Source organism: Camellia sinensis, chromosome 10 (genome assembly GCF_055761805.1).
Source record: "Camellia sinensis isolate YWXY chromosome 10, ASM5576180v1, whole genome shotgun sequence".
NCBI lineage: Eukaryota > Viridiplantae > Streptophyta > Magnoliopsida > Ericales > Theaceae > Camellia > Camellia sinensis.
In genome coordinates, this window is record NC_138970.1 from 36,742,577 (window position 1) to 36,762,118 (window position 19,542).

Genomic DNA, 19,542 nt, shown 5'->3' on the forward strand with positions numbered 1-19,542 from the left:
GCTAACCCAAGAATATTGCTTTTTATACTGCCTCCTTACTTTATATGTTGAGTTACAGGCTAGTCTATCCAACAAAAATGCCATCTTCAAACATTGGCGGTAGAGAATGACAAATGTTGAGGTTCATGAGCAAGAAATGTTATTGTGGAAAAAAAAAAGTCATTAGAATGAGAAGTCGGAGAAGCCTTCAAAAGGTAGGTTGTACTATGTTTGTGAAAAGACGGGTTTAGGGGGTTGTGATTTCTGGACTTGGTGCAACCCGGTTGGATATGCGTCCACCTATGGAAGAGATGAGATTGATAATGAGAAACCATGAGTTGAGGAAGGCGTGCACTTTAATGGAAGACTAGTAAAGCTAGAGATGAAGATGGAGGCACTGAACATGATGATGAAGACATCTATGGTGGTTTTGCTTGTGTGTTTCATCTCCACCATGTTAATGTTCAGTATGAAATGAATTTATAAGAATTTGTAAGGTACTTTATGTACTTGATGTATGTTTGAAAGTAATGAAATTATATTTATGAAATTTGTGACTTTTGTATGTTTTTTTTTACTGCAATATGAAAATGCTTGAAAATGCATTAAAAAATATTCCAACACAAACCCTGTTGAGTTTAATTGAAAAAAAAAAATCAAAAAATTCTAAATTTTTTTTACTACTTTCCAATGCAAAAAATACAATCAACATTAAAATGATTCTAACACAAACAAACTGACTGTATACTTGAAGCAATGGTAACCCTGTTGAGTTGATTTGCAAAACAAAAGGCCTCATTTCAAATCAATGCACTTGAAGCAATGGGGCAAAAATGACAAAAAAAAAAAAAAAAAACTAAGATTGACAGTGCTATTCAATGCCAATCCATTTACAGAAGTATACTGCATTTAAATACCAGACTTAAATACAAACACAACACTTAAATACATCAATATTTTCCATACAAAAACAAAAATCATTGTCAAAAACCATAACTCTAAATGTGTGTCTATCTTTCTTTAGCTTAAAGACAAACACAATACATTCCACAATATTGTTTCAACACAAAAACATAAATAATAAAAGGTAACCCTATAGTCTACTTTGACCCAGTTGCTAGTTATTTGGCATGCCTCATTGCTTTGGTTGTCTCTAGTACAGAAGTTATTGAAACAACATGCCCTCTAACATTAGCAGTCACTCCAATTTTTCCAACATTGACCGTAGATGCATTAATTGGTCCTTTACCCCTCCCACCAACTGTGATTTCAGGTCCTTTGCCAAGACCACTTAATGTCTTTCCACCATGAGTTGGTAGTTTTGTGAGCTACAACAACATGGGGTATTAACAAACTCAAAAGTTACAAAATAAAAAAGTTGGTTATATAAACAAGTGAGTTACCTGAGTGGATGACCTAGTACTCCTCCTCTTCAGTCCAATAGAAGCAGTAGTAATTAGTGGCTGAGATGATGTCTGGCCTCCTCTTCTAGTTTGGCTCTTATTGGATATCTGAGGCAAAAAAATTTCCAATTAGGAACAAATTGGGTAAACTAATATTAGTTTCCTAATTAAAGTCACAAGTCAACATTAAAAGTTGGTTACCTCATTTGATGGGATGTTTGTTGTAGGAGTAGGAGTTGATGCAGGTTGAGATGATTGCCCACTAGCAAATCTCTGTTGCAACAAACAAATTAAGTATACAACAAACAAATAACAACATGTGTATAATAAATGAATGCATAAGTATACACTAACACTCACCATTTTAGACTTAGGATGCAGTCTATTCTTACATGACCTCTGATTGTACCCCTTCTACAGACACTTAGCACATGTCACATTGATATTCTTCCTTGATGCCTTGTGTGGATTTCTTGGCTCATTTGCTTGTCTGTTTCTTAACTTTTTTGGTCTACCTGCTTATTTATTTGCTTCTGGTGAATTCAATTTCTGGCCACCTTTTTCATACTCATGTATGTTTAGAATTGGGTGTTTCATGAATGCATAAGTATCCAAGTACCTAGACTTGCTGTAATACTCATGCACATAGGCTTCTGACTGCTCATGATTTATTTGAATGGCATTAATGGCATGACTACAAGGCAAACTAAACAAATCCTATCTCTTGCAACTACATGTCCTAGTACTTAGGCCCACTGTGTCTCTCTTTTGAAAATGATCAACCTCAAATTCCAATTGTCCACACCAGGTTGCAAAGCAGTTCCTTGATTCCACCTTTAACTTCTCAAGTTTGTTATGAATATTGGGACAAATCTAACCACTGTATTTTGCCATTCCAGCCTTTTTAACTTGAATCTTGTGCATCAATTTCCTTCTGATCATTCAAATATGGAGATTATTGGTAGCTCTCTAGTTTCTAGAATGTAAGAATTGAATGACTCACTCAAATTGTTCACAAGGATGTCACACTTGCTCCTTGGAAAAAAATGTGACTTTGCCCACAAAGCAGGGTCAGTCTCCCTCAACCACTCCACAGTTGTCTCCCTATTTCCAATCTTAAGATCAGTTTCTTCAATCTTCTTCATCCAATAATTGAATTCATGCACATTTCCAATTGATGCAGCTTTCCAAAACAAGTCTTTCAACACACAACTACTGTATTTTGTCTTAAAGTTACTATACATATGTCTTGGGAGTATAAGTGATCTACAGTAGGGTATAACCCTACAAATGTTTCAACTAACCCCTTCTGTCTATCTGATATAAATGTCCACCCCATCTCCCCAACACTCCCAATATCACTCATCAATTCCTCAAGAAACCAAGACCAAGAGGCTTTACATTTTATCTCAACCAAAGCCACTGTAATAGGATACATGTTGTCATTTCTATCTCTCTCAATAGCACTAAGTAGCTGCCCTACAAAAATCCATTTTAAATGACATCCATCTAGTCTTATTATTGGTCTACACCTTGCAAGAAATCCATTTTTCTGTGCACCAAATCTGAAATACATCCTTTGAACTGTAAGCTCTGTCTTTTCAGGATTAGTTGTTATTGAAATGTGTGAGGTTGGATTTTTCCTAATAACTATAACTGCATAATCCCTAATCCCGTGATATTGATCTGCCAAATCCCCTACAATTATCTCCCTTGTCTTTCTCTTTGCCCTATATATTTGAAACCTACTTGCATCCATCATTATCTCTTTTCTCACTTTTTTTTTGAAATAGGCTATGTTAATGGAGGGGTCATCTCTCACCTCATCTACAAACTTCTTCCCCAAATACTTAAATTTGGCTTGTTTGTTGTTGTAATGCCTCTCACGTGTGTGTTTCCTCTCTAGAGTTTTGATCTGAAAGGTTGTGGTTCCCCCACTCCTCCAAGTACAGGTATGCCTACAAACAGCAGTGATCCTAACACTCTCATTTCTGATGTACCTTATATCATAACTATCCACCACATTAAACTCCCTCAAATACTCTCTGGAAACTTGGGGACTGGGAAATTTCATTCCAACCACAAGTTTGGGATCCCTTATCATCTCTTCTTTGTATTCAAGGTATCCAGCATCATCTGCCTAATCTGATGCCCTTTTTTGACTAATTAATTCATCATCATCATCTGAATACCAACCAACATCATCTGGTAGATTGACTTTAGATAGTGGTCCTTTAGTTATTTTGTGTGAGGTTTCATTAAAAATGTCATAATTTGGACCCTCTAGGTCTTCATACAACCAACTTTGGTGATCACTTTCCTCTACACTACCCTTAGAAGCTTCAGTATCACTATATTCTTCACTGACTATATAGTCCAAGTCCTTAGAGTCATCACTATAAGTTCTCTCTTCATCAGGCAAAAATTCAGTCTCATTCTGTGCACTGTCACTCTCATCAGCCTCATTACCTTCTACAGACTCAGTGTCAGTAGTATGCTGCAACCCCTCCTCATGTTCTATATCATTACCCTCATGCTCCCTAGCCTAATTCTGACTTGATTTCTCACTACCCTCACATTCTTTACCCACACCACCACCCTCAGCTACTGTCACAACCCAATCTCGGCAAGGCAACCCCAACCAAGAGGGCGCACTTCGACGCTATAACACCTGTACACAATAATCACCTGTATAATTCTTATATCACATCAGCAATAGTGCATAAGACCCTTCGATTGGCCAACATATATGAGATGATCCATTCAAAGACAAAAATATCATCATGCTACTAAGATAGTTTCCATGCACCATTACCCCCAAAATAAAACATACTATTCGTGAATCAATCAATACATCCAACTTCACAAAGCAAATATTTACAATCAACCTACTTCATAAAACAAAGGATAAAACTACATCCTAGAGTCACCCTAAGCAAAACCTCAACTACCAGATGTTCACATTTGATCCTCCAGAAACTCTAATCTTCCAAGTTGAGGCGAGCCACACAAAAGTCTAGGAATCTGAAAAAAAAAAAATTTAAAAAAGAATGAGTTAGAGCCCAATAAGTATACCAATCCCATGGAGTTATAAAGCTTGCTCATGCTAATTGGGTTCAAAATAAGATAATAAACACAAGAGCTTAATTGGACTAAAATTTGAGAAAATTTTGCATAAACCGTTATCAAGATTTTTCCAAAGAATCTCATAATGCAAGAAAAATACATTTGAATAAGGAAAGTAAACAAAATACAACTTTTCAATACATTAAGATTTCATGTCCATCATACAAACCACTGCATAGCCTTAGGGTCGCGTTACCTCGCGACTTAGGTGGTGACGGTACCGTTACCCAAAACATAACCATAGGAACATAACTCATGTCATCGTAGCACTTCAATTCTCATTTCAACGTTTCGGTCCCTAGGACCCCTTATGTACAACGTCCCTTATGGTTCTTAACACATTTCGGTCCCCAGGACCCCAAAGCATTTTGGCCTTTGTGGCCCCAAAGGCCATATTCGATTATATGATCAATAAAAATAAATACTCTCGCCTGATGTTTCATTGTCATTTAATCATCATCATCATAAACTTTGAAGGACTAAATTTAAATAAATTCTCATAAAAATTAGTGCTTCATTAGACAAATGATATCATATATTTATTTAAACTCAACATTTGACCTCAATAAATTTATAGATTTTCTTCTTATACATATATCATTATGAAATGTGTTACTTCCTTTAATTCAAAAATATTTTCAAACTTAGTATTAAAGATAAAGATAAGGTAAATTTCCATGGTAAGTATACTCACCTCCAAAATAGCAAAAGCGTAGATTTGAAACTCTACAAATTAATTCCCAAGACGTGTAGAGATGCCTTCCTCCAATCCTAACATTTAGTAAATAGGATCTAAAATTAAAGAAAAGCTTTCAATGAAAATTACAACATCTACAAAATTGATCCTAAATAAAACATGCTATGGAATGACAAGCTAAAGAACTCCTTCAACTTCAAGTCATCCAAACAAACTTCTTATCCAATCTCCACGATACCCATCTGAGAGGGTAATTTATATGAATATTGGGCCGAGCTGGACAATGGGCCGTTATGGGCCACAGTACGAAGGGCTGAGTAAAAAGGCCTCAAATCCAGTCCGGTCCAAGCAGGACTTAAAGTTAAGACCGGTTCCAGAAGTGCATTGTTATCTCGGTATGGGAGAGCGCGGCAGTTCGGTCGCTGGGTCACCACCCTCAGAGTTAGTCCGGTCGCAGCATATTACGGTTACCCTGGTCATGTCTTCTAAACCGAAGTATGATAAGCCTTTTTCAAGATACTTCTGTGTTAGTTCGGTTCGACACTTCTATGGATAGCTCAGTCTGGGCATGCGAAGCCGAGGTAGAAGCAAGGAAAAGAAGAACCGAACTGAAAGTTAGATCTATCATACTTGCATATCTAGTAAGGCAATGGTATTTTGGTCCTATAGAAGTCTGACCATGGTAAAACCATCTCACTTGGTTTAAGCAGTGAGGAGGGTGTTGAAGGATAAGCATTATCTTTCAGGAGTATGAATCCTAGGAGGACTCTGCATGGAGGAGTAGAAGTCCTATTAGGACTATGCCACACGGAACCTATAAAAGCTCACAAATATCACTTATGGAGAGGTAACACAACTTTGATTCCTGAATACACATAGCTTTTGTCTACTTGTCTATTTTGCTGACTTAGGCATCGGAAAGGTTTTCGGCACACACCCGCCGGCTAGCTCACGTTTGTGTTTTCAGGGAGTAAAGCGACGACGTTTGGAGGAGCGCAGACTTGATCAACAGGATTATACGAGAAGATTTATTTCTTTCCCGTACAATTGGCGCCGTCTGTGGGAATTGCAGACTAGAACAAAACCTCTTGATCAAGCTTTTCCTCTTTAAAAGCAATGGCGCACAACGAAGATTTGCCGTAGTCCGCCATCGACGGACAAACACCAGAGGGGGGTACAAGGCGCGAAGGCCTACCTTCTATCCCTCCCATGGCGGACTTGGAGCCACAACGACAAAATCCCAGGAGAGATGCAAGGGGGAGGAGGCGGACTAACAGCCCCCGTCACTCTCATTCACAAAGTCCTGACAGACAAAGGCGAAGGATTGATCCTCAAGTTTTGGAGGACCGTGTAAAGGAGCAGGACGAATTAATACGATGGATGACGGCGGACATGGAGATTATGAAATGCCAGATGAAGGGAAAGGAGTGGCGATAGGAGAGGGGCGCAAAAACAAGACGCCCCCTCGCCGCTCAGAAGACCGTGGAAGGCATTCCACACCATCACAAGCAGAAAGTAGAAGCCTCAGGACAGGCGATACTCAGTCCAGAACCTCCAGAACTCGTTACTCCAGGTCTGAGAGAACAAGATCATTGAGGTCTTACACTGAGGGAAGTACCTATCGACCCTCGCACTCGCACCAAACATCATCCAAGCAGACGGAGTTGCCAAGATCATCCGATTTGCGGATCATGCTGGAAGAAAAAGCACAATGAAGGAGGATACTAGGGCGTGCAACCCTCACAGGGTATCTGCCCTTCAGCGGTTGGCTCCTTGGACGCATGGAAGCGTTGAGGTCGGAATGCCGTTACCACGCTCTGCCTACGAACCAACGGACAAAGCGTTAGCAAGGCTGCAGACCTCGCCGTTCGTTCCGGTAATTGAAAACGTGCCCCTACCTTCAGGCTTCCTTCAGCCCAAATTCACCACGTACGAGGGAAAGACGGACCCCTACATACACCTAAGCCCCTTCCGCCAGGTTATGGCGGTATATCGGCGAAACGAGGCTTTGATGTGCATCCTCTTCCCATCAAGCCTTGGTGACCTAGGCTTGACTTGGTTCGAAAAACTTCCAGAAGGCAGCATAGCCTCCTGGGCACAATTGGCGGAGGCGTTCATCACAAGGTTCAGAACGAACACCAAAACCCCGGTGGAAATAGACCAATTACTCTCTATCGACATGGGCGAAAAAGAGAAACTAAGATCCTACAATAGTCGCTACTGGAAGACATTCAACCAGATTGGGGACTGCCCCACCAATCTCGCCATTGCACAATACAAAAGAGGCCTTCCAGTTGGAAACAGACTAAGGGACTTAATCACAATGACACCACCCCTCACCATGGAGGCCTTGATGGAAAGAGTGCATCAGCACATCAGGATGGAAGAGGACGGTACCCATGCCAAAACAAAATCTGGCACGACTGCAGTACCAGATAAAAAGACCGCAGCAAAGATCAACACGGTAGAACATCCGAACAAAAACAGACGAGACAGGTGAGACAACGGTGAGGATCAGGATAAAAGATGGCTGATAGTCCGCACTGCCATAACCACGGTATTCAAGAAACCGATCTACCGGATTCTGAGCGAAATACGCGATGAACCTTTCGTCAGATGGCCAGCTAAGCTAGGAGAAGCACAGAAAGACTACGATGAAAGATCACGATGCACCTTCCACAAAGAAAAGGGGCACCGTACTGAAAATTGCATGTCATTGAGACAGCACCTGGAGGAGTTGGTGACAGCTGGTCACCTAGATAAATACATTGAAGGAGGGACGCAACCAGCCCCCCAGGACCACAATAACCCCAATGGAATGCCAATTGATGCCCGACCTCAAGGAGTAATCAATGTGATATATGGAATATTCGAACCTGAGCGTGTATGCGAGCTCAGAGGGTCGATCAAGAAGGCTGAGCACTTAAGGGAGGTACTAAGTGCCCAACCTATCATCAAAAAGGGGAGAACAGAGGCCAAGAATGTCATGTCTTTTTCAGACAAAGACTTGGAAAGAATATATTGCCCTCACAACGATGCATTGGTCGTCACCCTCCGCATCAAGGACTACGACGTCAAACGAATTCTGACAGACCAAGGTAGCTCGTGTGAGATAATGTACTACAACACCTTCAAACAACTGAAATTGGAGGACAAAGACCTGGCACCAGCTGTATCCCCCCTGATCGAATTCAACTCAATGCCAGAATGGCCAGTCGGCAAAATTATCCTGCCAGTCAGGGCAGGGAGCGTGACAAAACAAGTGGAATTTTGGGTGTTGAAAGTCCCTTCCACTTACAACATAATCTTGGGAAGAACATGGCTCCATGCCATGAAATTAGTAGCATCATCCTACCATCAAGTAATGCGGTTCCCCAATGATGCCGGGGTAATTGAAGAGGTCTTTGGAGACCAGATTATGTCCAAGCAATGCTTTGTCACGGTTAATGGCAGCCACACTGCCAAGGGATATGTACATTCGGTGGAAGAACCTGAGAGCAATGAACTATTCGCAGATGTCGGCAAAGCAGCTGATCAAAAAGCAGTGGAAGACTTGGTAGAGATAAGAATAGATGAAAAGAACCCGGATAAGTTCTTTTTGCTCGGTTCGTCGTTGTCCAGCACTGAGAGATTAGAGGTCTTGGAATTCTTGACCTCTAACATCGAAGTGTTTGCCTGGACACCCTACGACATGCCAGGCATTGATCCAAACTTCATCTGTCACCAACTCAATGTCCACCCATTCGCCAGACCAATCATTCAGTGCACTCGTAGATCGGCACTTCACCACGCCGAAATAGTGGCAAAAGAAGTGGGAAACCTGCTGGAGGTAGGAGCAATCAGAGAGGTACATTACCCCAGATGGATTTCCAACACAGTCGTGGTACCAAAAAAGAATGGCAAATGGCATGTCTCCGTCGACTACAAGACAGTCAACAAAGCATGCCCAAAGGACAGCTTCCCCCTACCACGGATAGATCAATTGGTAGACCTAACGGCGGGGCACAACCGACTTAGCTTTCTTGATGCATACAGAGGTTACCATCAGATCGCCATGTACGAACCAAACCAAGAGGTCACGTCTTTTACAACTCCAAGAGGACTGTATTGCTACAAGGTCATGTCCTTTGGCCTAAAGAACGCAGGGGCAACATTCCAGAGAACGGTCACCAAGATGTTTGAGCCGTTGTTAGGCAGAACAATGGAGGCTTATATCGATGACATGGTGGTCAAGAGCAAGGATGAGAATGACCATCTAAGGGACCTAGGTAAGATGATCCAGATTCTGAAGAAGCACAAGTTGTGCTTTAATTCATCCAAGTGCGCGTCCGGTGTAGGATCTGGCAAATTCCTGGGCTTCCTAGTGACCAACCGAGGTATTGAGGCAGACCCCTCCCAGATCAAAGCAATTCAGGATCTGGAGAGATCTAACTCAGTAAAAGAAGTACAGCATCTTACCGGCATGGCAGCTACACTCAACAGATTCATTAGCCGGTCGTCAGACAGACTACGACCATTTTTTCAAGCATTAAAAGCCAAGTTCGAGTGGGACGAAGAATGCGACCGCGCACTGGAAAACTTGAAAGAATACATGTCTTCTCCACCATTGCTTGTCACCCTAATACCTGGAGAAGAACTCTTCTTGTACCTGGCAGTCTCTCAGCACGCAATTAGCGCAGTATTGGTCCGTGCGGAAGGAATCCAACATCTGCCCATCTATTATGTCAGCAAGACATTGCTGGGCGCCGAAACGAGGTACTTGCCACTGGAAAAACTGGCCTTGGCCTTAATGATGGCCTCAAGGAAATTGTCGCACTACTTTCACGCCTACACCATAGTCGTCCTCACAGCTTTCCCATTAAAAGTTTTGTTTGAGAAGGCGAACTTTTCTGGGCGAATCTTGAAGTGGGCAGTAGAGTTGGGACAATTCGACATCAAGTTCCAATCCAGAACCGCGATAAAGGCCCAAGATTTGGCAGATTTTGTCGCAGAATTTACCCCGGGAAGTCCTCATATCTGCCCAATCGACCTGACTAACACAACCAAACTAGGGGTGGAAGTCGATGCTGGAATAGCGCAACCCCTGGTGCAGGATACTCAGTCGGACCCCAAGGCAGACCAGAATAATGAGAGCAAGGAAAAAGCGAACCATGCTACACCTAGCCAAGACTCACAAACAAATAAAGACTTGGTACAGTCAGATAGCGAGGGGTAGACAGTAAGCATGGACCTTGAAGAAAACACCAGTAACATTCTTGACTCCACGACATCATCTGACCCCTCCACTTGCTGGAAGTTGTTCGTTGGAGAGATGTGGAAGCTCTTCGTGGATGGAGCGTCCAACCAACATGGTGCAGGACTTGGTATAGTCCTCATCTCACCAGACGGCCTGGTTGTGGAGCAAGTAATCAACCTTGGCTTCCCAGCATCAAACAACGAAGCGGAGTATGAAGCACTTCTTTTAGGACTCAAATCAGCATTCTATATGAAAGCCACCGAATTAATGGTCTACAGCGACTCACAGCTGGTGGTAAACCAAATTTCTGACGACTATGAAGTAAAGGATGACAGGATGGCCAAGTACCAAGAATTGGTCAGAACAGAGATCAAGAAATTTGAAGTAGTAAGAATAGAACAGATTGGCAGGGAGAAAAACAGCAGAGCAGACGAACTAGCAGGCTTTGCGTCAATGGCAGATACATCCATCCCTCACCCACTACTAATTGACTACCTACCGAGACCAAGCATTGAAGACCCCGAAGCAGAAGAGGTATGTTGCGCCGAATTAGGTCCCTCATGGATGGATCCCATTATACTGTTCTTAAAAGACGGCGTCTTACCAGAAGACAAGAAAGAAGCCAACAAAATTAGAGCAAAGTCGCAGCGATTTTGGCTCTCTCCATCTATGACATTGTATAAAAAGTCATTCTCTGGACCTTATTTAAAGTGTGTCCACCCCAGCAAAGTGGAAGCCTTCTTGTTCGAAATACACGGAGGAGTGTGCGGAAGCCACCAAGGTGGAAGATCATTAGCCTACAGAGCCATTTCACAAGGATACTGGTGGCCATACATGCAAGCAGACTCAGAGAAATATGTGAAGAAATGCAAGAAATGCCAGAAGTTTGCACACCAAATACATCAGCCGGCAAGAGAACTCCTACCATTGACTAGCCCATGGCCTTTCGCAATGTGGGGCTTGGACATAGTAGGACCACTTCCAACGGCACCCGGTAACAGGAAGTTCTTTCTCGCAGCAACAGACTACTTCACAAAGTGGGTGGAAGCAGAAGCATTAGCATCAATCAAGGAAAAATATGTGAAGAAGTTTGTCTGACAGAATATCGTCACTCGATTCGGTATACCTAAAGCCCTAATATCAGACAATGGCACTCAGTTCGACGGTAGAATCTTTAGAAGCTTTTTTGAAGAATACAAGATAGAGTTCTACAATTCTACACCAGTATATCCTCAAGCAAATGCCCAAGCAGAAGCATCAAACAAGGCTGTCTTGGATGGATTGAAGAAAAGGTTAGAGAAGGCAAAAGGCAAGTAGACCGGGGAACTTCCTCATGTTTTATGGGCTTACCGCACCACATCTCGACGATCAATAGGAGAAACACCATTCTCCTTAGCCTACGACATGGAAGTAGTAATCCCACTGGAAGTTGGCCTCCCCACAATTAGAAGCAAAAATTTTGATCCAGACTTGAATGGAGAAGCCATAGCATTGGAGCTCGACCTCGCCGAAGAAAGAAGAGAAAGAGCACTGGTTCACATTGCCTCATACCAACAAGAGTTATCCAGGAAATACAACAAAACAGTGCATCCAAGGCAATTCAAGATCAGAGATTGGGTACTGCGCAAAGTGATGGGAAACACCTTAGTACCAGGAGATGGCAAGTTAGGGCCTAATTGAGAAGGACCTTACAAAGTGGTCGGATTACCTGGCAAAGGGGCATACCACCTGGAAGATGAGGACGGCAAAGCCATTCCTAGGCCATGGAATACTGCCAATCTCAAACTATTTTATTTTTAGCTTTTTTTTTACGAGTATGTGTAATTTTCCTTTTTCTCAATAAAACAAAGTCGATTCTTTTTAGCATAGTTATTTTTTGTAAGAGATTGTATTAGTGAGTTAGGGACATCAAAAGCAAGGTTGGCCGGAATAACCAACACCCCTCCTAAGCCCAGGATAAGGATCCAGGCTACAGGACGTTGGTCGGAACAACCAAACACTTTACTTTAGGATTGGCAGGAAAAACCAATCTAGAGGTTGGCTGGAAAAACCAGCACCCCTCCTAAGCCCAGGATAAGGATCTAGGATGCAGGACGTTTGGTCAGAACAACCAAACACTTTACTTTAGGTTGGCTGAAAAAACCAATCTAGAGGTTGGCTGGAAAAATCAACACTCCTCCTAATCCCAAGATAAGGATCCAGGCTGCAGGACGTTTGGTTGGAATAACCAAACATTTTATTCTAACTTGGCAGGAATAACCAATTTAGAGGTTGGCTGGATTAAACCAACTCTTAGTACTCTTTAGCCGAAGTAAGGACATCGGCTAAAGAGTGGTTGGCTGGACTAAACCAACTCTTGTACTCTTTAGCCGAAGTAAGGACATCGGCTAAAGAGCGGTTGGCTGGACTAAACCAACTCTTGATACTCTTCAGCCAAAGTAAGGACATCGGTTAAAGAGTGGTTGGCTGGATTAAACCAACTCTTAGTACTCTTTAGCCGAAGTAAGGACATTGTCTAAAGAGTGGTTGGCTGGACTAAACCAACTCTTGATACTCTTCAGCCGAAGTAAGGACATCGGCTAAAGAGTGGTTGGCTGGACTAAACCAACTCTTGGTACTCTTCAGCCGAAGTAAGGACATCGGCTAAACAGTGATTGGCAGGTGTAGTTGCAAATGTTTGCAAATGTTAAAGACCAATATAAAGTATCTCGGCAAGAAAATATTAATTTGAATACAAAATAAATGCAAGCATGGTAGCAGACCGAACTGAAAGTTGAAAGGCTCTTCATTCAAAATTCAAAAGTACAGAGAAAAGAGTTCATTCAAAACCAGTTCAGAAGAATGTTCCTTCAGCCGGGTTACAATTGTCCAAAAGCAGAAAAGAAAAAAAAATACAAAATCAGTTAAAAAGATCATTTATTTCGGCGTCAAGATCAGCATCAACATCAACCCGAAGACCGGTTTCAGACGGGATCTCGGCTTCGATTGGAAGTATGGTCTCTGTTTGAAGCACGGTATCAGTTGGTTGCTTAGTAGTCAGGTCTTCCACTGTGGGCTCCGCCCGAGCTAACTGATCGGCAGGATCATTGACGACCGGGGTGTCGTTAGGCTCGGTTTCATCATCATCTGAACCCTCAAGGAATTGTTGCTGAAGGGTAGCAGCGTACTCCGCTAGTGCGCTCGGTATAAAGTATGAAGGAGGATTGAATACCTCAGCTTCAGGTCCATGACCGAGCTGCACCACGGCCCCCCTCCAACCGCATTTGAAGAACAAATCCTTAGCTGCCTCACATTGTTGCATGTAAAGGGCCTCCCCCTCCTTGAAACCTGCAGCATTCGCATCATCCGCCTTCTTTTTTACCTCGGCGATCTCTGTATTTTTCTTTCCTTCGAGCTTGGCCAGCTCACGCAGGTACTTGTCCTTCATCAGGGCCAGGGCCTTTTGTTTGTCAACATTAACCGAGGTAACTAGTCCGGTTAGACGGGTTACCTCGGCCTCTAGCTCGGCTGTCCTCTGTTGGGAGTCTTTTAGCTCGGTGGTTTTTGCTTTAATTTCGGCCATGGCTTGCCTTGCTGTTTTACGAAGCTTCAACACACGCTTGTGTGCAATTTGACTCTTTTACATGGCCTGAAAAAGAATTGAAAGAAACTATTGACCAGACCGAGCAAAAAAGTTAGAAAAATTAGGGAGACCAGAGGGGCTACTTACCAGGATCATTGATTTCGTTGCTGACCGGATAGCCTTGAGCTCGGCCAACTGGATATGATGCTCCATATCAAGGGGCAGACATACACTCTTAGCCAAATTGAAGGCTAGCATATGGTCTTTGTCAGCCACCACTGAGTCAGTATCACGGATAACGCGGTTTTGAAAAGTCATTTTTGGAGCCCACTTGGAGGAACTAGCCCGGTCAGAACACTCTGGCTGAGGGCTCGGTGGAAGGATGGTTTTATCTTCATCAGCAAGGCGTTGCTCGGTTTGGGTAGTCCGGGCGCGCTTGCTTGGGCGTGATGAAGAGGGTTATTGAGATGGAAGGGCCACCACTGTTTCCTGAGTTTGGACTTGTGGCAGTACTTCGGCTCGATGGGTTTCGGTTAAGAGGGCCCTTACTTTGTTCCTCTTCGCCATTTCTTCTTCTTCGGTAGTACGAACCAGGTTAATTTGTGGCAAGTTGGGGGCGGTTCGGGAGAGGCTTCCAGTAAGAAGACTATTATTCTGGCTTTACGTCGGCTGCTGTATCTGTACGTCAGCTCAAAATTCAGCAGCTTGGGCCAACTTCTTTCTGGATATCGTAATACGGCGCGGAGAGTGTTCAGATTGGGGTAACTGTATAGTGATTGAAGATGGGCTGAATCTGCATAAAGAAGACAACTCTTAGTTCGGTTCAAGAATAGGAAACCGAAATAAAACAGGAGTATGCAAAGGAACCAAAGTAATTATACCGGGTGTTCCTTTATTCCAGTTTATACTGCGGCCTGGGATCTGGGCTTGGTGGTCTTCGAAATTGCCAGATACCCAGAAAAAATCGTCATCGTTTAAGTCTTTGTCCAGTGTGTTCTTTATTATTTTCTCATGTCGGCGGCGTATTCTTAAATAATAAACCCACCCGTCTTCTTTCGAGCCTATAGAATATTGGTGAAATAGTTCGGCTAAATCGAGGTTAATACCAGCACGACGGTTTAGCTCTGCTATACCATTCATTATGTGGTATGAGTTTGTGGAAAGCTGAGTTGGGCATATCCTAGTTTGCCTAAGGAATTCACAAAGCAAGGGCTGTACAGGGAATTTTAGGCCGGTCTCTACAATGGAAATGAGGGTAAAGGAAACAAAACGAGGGTTCCTCCAAGGTATGATATCTTGTTCGGCTAAGGCGAGATGGACGTCATCAGGGATGTTATACTCCATTCGGAATTTGGCCAAGCCACCAGGTGTTTCTACTAAAAACCTATATTTACCTATTTACTCTTAAGTTATGTATAATTTAACTGTGATAGCTCAGTTAAAAAATGACGCTGAGTAGCTCGGTTGAGCGTGCGAATGAGTGCCTGGAAACCTAAGTCTGCAAAGTGAAAAAAGAAAGGGGTTATGCACAGATCGATGGAGCGTGCTAAAAAGAAATCAAGGTAAAATAAATGAAGTCCTATCTCGGTTATGTGAAAAACTACGGGTGTTAGCTCGGTTTCAGCAAGGGGTCTGTTAGCTCGGTTTGAGCAAGGCATTTGATAGCCCGGTTGAGTCTCAAGGGGCAGCTTTCTTAGTTCGGTCTGAACTTCAAAGGCTGGTTTAGCCCCTAGATTCAGCTCGGACATAGTTAAGGTTTTCAAGGCTTGACTTGTTAGAACTACAAATATAGCAATAAAGAGTTAGCTTGGTTGGTTGGTCTGGCTAGACTGACATCCACTATAAACAACTTCCTAGTTCGGTTATATTGTGATTTTGGATCAAAACTAGTGTTTTTCATGTTATTTCTTGAATCAGAGGGGCTCTATTACTAAGTTTTTGCAGAAGATGCAAGACAAGGCAGAAAATTGAAGTAAAAAATGTTTTGCAAAAACACATAAAACAAATGTTATGGGCTAAAAAAGTACGAAAGCCAGAAAAATAGAACAGATTTGTGTTACTCACCAAAGTAAGGGGAAGGAAAGAGAAGTAGAAAACAGCCACAAATGCAAGCTTCGCAAAATGCAAAACAATGGAGACGCAGGCAAGAGAGAGAACAAGAGAGAGAACAAGAGGAGAGAAGATGAATAGTGTGGTGAAATTCAAAATGAATAGGTTTGTTTTGTTTTGTTGCAAAAACCAGAGGCGGGAACTGTTCAAAATTCATGAAGTATGAAGACGGCGTGACAGTTGCCTTGGGCCAATCAGCGTATGCCACGTGTCATGGAAATGAGAAGCGATTCAGTTGCAGTGACTGAAGAGACGTTTTGACTGGACAAGGAGAGCCCGATGTGGAATTAGCTTAGCTGGGTAGGCTAAAAGGTTTTAGTTCGGCTGGAAAAGCTAAAGGGTTTTTAGTTCGGTTGAAGGCTTAAAAACCTTAGCTCGGCTGGTAAAACAAGTAATCCCTATCACGCTACGCAAATGGAATTAAGGGGCAATTGAGAGGGTAATTTATATGAATATTAGGCCGAGCTAGACAATGGGCCGTTATGGGCCACAGTACGAAGGGCTGAGTAAAAAGGCCTCAAATTCAGTCCGGTCCAAGCAGGTCTTAAAGTTAAGACCGGTCCCAGAAGTGCATTGTTATCTCGGTATAGGAGAGCGCGGCAGTTCGGTCGCTGGGTCACCACCCTTAGAGTTAGTCCAGTCGCAGCATATTACGGTTAGCCTGGTCGTGTCTTCTAAACCGAAGTATGATAAGCCTTTTTCAAGATACTTCTGTGTTAGTTCGGTTCGACACTTCTATGGATAGCTCAGTCTGGGCATGCGAAGCCGAGGTAGAAGCAAGGAAAAGAAGAGCCGAACTGAAAGTTAGATCTGTCATACCTGCATATCTAGTAAGGCAATGGTATTTCGGTCCTATAGAAGTCTGACCATGGTAAAACCATCTCACTTGGTTTAAGCAGTGAGGAGGGTGTTGAAGGATAAGCATTATCTTTCAGGAGTATGAATCCTAGGAGGACTCTGCATGGAGGAGTAGAAGTCCTGTTAGGACTATGCCACACGGAACTTATAAAAGCTCACAAATATCACCTATGGAGAGGTAACACAATTTTGATTCCTGAATACACAGAGCTTTTGTCTACTTGTCTATTTTGCTGACTTAGGCATCGGAGAGGTTTCCGGCACACACCCGCCGACTAGCTCACATTTGTGTTTTCAGGGAGTAAAGCGACGATGTTTGGAGGAGCGCAGACTTGATCAACAGGATTATACGAGAAGATTTATTTCTTTCCCGTACACTATCCTTTGTACATTTTTAAGTTATTAACCTTTTTAAATATCCAACCAATTTATATGCACAACACTACCATCAATTAAACCACAAAAGTCAAAAATTAACATTTTCATAAACTCAACAACTTAGGTAAAACCACTTCAATCATTAATAAAATTCCTCCAAAATCGTTTATAAAACATAAAGATACCCAATCTACCATTTATCAAATCAATTTCAACATATAAATTTCCTAATACCAAAATCTCCAATTTTTACATCACATTCAAACCTAGATTAACCCCAATCAATCTCCAAAACAACCATCAAATTGATCATTAAATCAATAATTTCATGAACTCATGATTTTTATAACTTTTCTTCAAAATCATTTATATACTCTATTACATGGATCCAATCTACAAACATTTCTTGTTGCATGTAATTTACAGAACTCAATTTAAGAATAATTCTCAAAATTAAACCCAAATTTAACAAATTTAAGGAATCATAACTCATATTCTTCAACCTAACTTGATTTTTATGCAAATCCCAATTCCTATCAATTTATATAATCAATTTTCAAATCTTCATTTTTAATCCTCTCAAAATTCACCTTGAATCAATTTTTGTTTAGATTATTTAAACAACACTAGAAAGAGAATGAAATTTCTTACCTTAAGATGAATTTTTCATAATTTTTAACTTCAATTTTGGTATCCTACAAAGCCATCTTCTTCTTTATTCTTCCATTCTTCCTTCTCCACGGTTTGCTCCAGCAGGATGACTACAATATGTATCTCTATATATATAGGTAATGAAGCTCTCTCTCTCTCTCTCTTAATTTCCTTAATTCTTTTCTCAGAACAATATTTGAGTTAGAAGAACATAAACTCCTTTTTGAAGTTCCAACACACTACAAAATACATACTCATCCTTTTTGCCCTTAGCCTTACACGTGCACACAAACACGTCAACACACATGCACACACACAAAATATTCCAGCACAACACTCTCATACATACACACCCACTAGTTTGCTCAATAAACCCACACCCACATACATCCTTAATTTTAGATTCTTCCATAATTTAATTTATATTTATGATTAATTTAATTAAGCATCACTTAGTCTTAATAAATCTTGATTAACACATAATTAAATCAATCATGACTAATCACAAATCCCACTTAATTAGTCTAATTTTACTTCCTTTAGAGTCTAATTAATTATATTTAAATTTATTAATCCGAATCAGATTTTTAATCAAACTCCCAAAAAGCTCTAAATATTAAATTAAACTTATTGTCTCATTAATTTTGATTTCCCACATCATTAAGGCCTTTAATTTCTGATCAGACTCCAAATATTTGTCAATTAAATTATATATTTAAATTGAACACCCCATAAATAAATTTAATTCGAAATAATCACAATTCTCAATTCTCATAATTTAATTAACTTAATCAACTCCAATTCAAACCTAATTAATCGAATCTTAATTTTACTAAACTGAATCGAATATTTAATTAAACTCTCGAATGGGTCCGTAATTAAAATTTAATTGATTCAACTTCTTAATTTTGCTTCCTTAAGCCATTTGGACCTTTAATTTCTAATTTCAAAATAAATCTTTAATAGAATCATATGCAAATCAGATTCCACAATTCTCATAAATCCCAAATTAAATTAGAATAACGACTAGTTAAAATCTCTAATCTCCTTAATTAACCAAATATAAAATATTATACGTGGCGGGGTCGTCACAACTACCACTATCCTTTAAGTCATTCCCAATGTCATTAACTATGATGTCAATATAAGACAAGTTTATATCAATAATGTTTGTGTCACCACCATCTATGGCATTACCACCCTGTTTTGTGTCACCACCACCTATGGCATTACCACCATATTCTGCACCATTGGGATTTGACAACAACTCACCACTAGATGATAAATATAGCGACCCCGGTCTTTTCTCTTTAAATTATTGTATCCGGACTTAGGTTTCCGTGGATCCTGTCATTACTTATTGGTTGTTGTTGTCCTTTAATCTCTTTGTATTTGAAGTATAGGTTGTGTTGGACGGGTCTGTTACAGGTTGGTTGATTTTAGATGCCGATAGGTGATGCCCAGATTTTGGCCTTCACGCTCGAGCGGAAGTTTTAACGCTCGAGCGGTCCCTTCGTTGTTACTTCTCCGCTCGAGCGGGAAA

At 41.3% G+C, this 19,542-nt stretch overlaps 1 protein-coding gene across 3 annotated transcripts; it reads right to left on the reverse strand.

The window, feature by feature from the left end:
• Positions 1-901: 901 nt before the first annotated feature.
• LOC114278084 (uncharacterized) lies at positions 902-18,233 on the reverse strand. 3 transcript variants are annotated; one of them, XR_014343217.1, is made up of 6 exons: positions 18,000-18,233; positions 5,203-5,279; positions 1,743-4,406; positions 1,584-1,655; positions 1,383-1,490; positions 902-1,307 (listed from the first exon to the last, which is right to left on the reverse strand). XR_014343217.1 is itself a non-coding variant. In XM_082893351.1 (5 exons), exons 2-5 carry the CDS (start codon positions 1,743-1,745, stop codon positions 1,101-1,103), a joined length of 390 nt encoding a protein of 129 aa, XP_082749477.1. In that variant the 5' UTR covers positions 1,746-4,406; positions 18,000-18,157; the 3' UTR covers positions 902-1,100. The 3 variants fall into 2 exon arrangements, 1 of the variants encoding a protein (XP_082749477.1); XR_014343216.1 differs by lacking the exon at positions 5,203-5,279 and having other exon boundaries at positions 18,000-18,157.
• Between the last annotated feature and the right edge of the window lie 1,309 nt (positions 18,234-19,542).

Coding starts and splice junctions, on each gene's coding strand:
- LOC114278084 (XM_082893351.1), bottom strand. Junction 1,491..1,583: donor CAAACATCCCATCAAATGAG/GTAACCAACTTT, acceptor TTTTTGCCTCAG/ATATCCAATAAGAGCCAAAC. Junction 1,308..1,382: donor GTACTAGGTCATCCACTCAG/GTAACTCACTTG, acceptor ATGTTGTTGTAG/CTCACAAAACTACCAACTCA.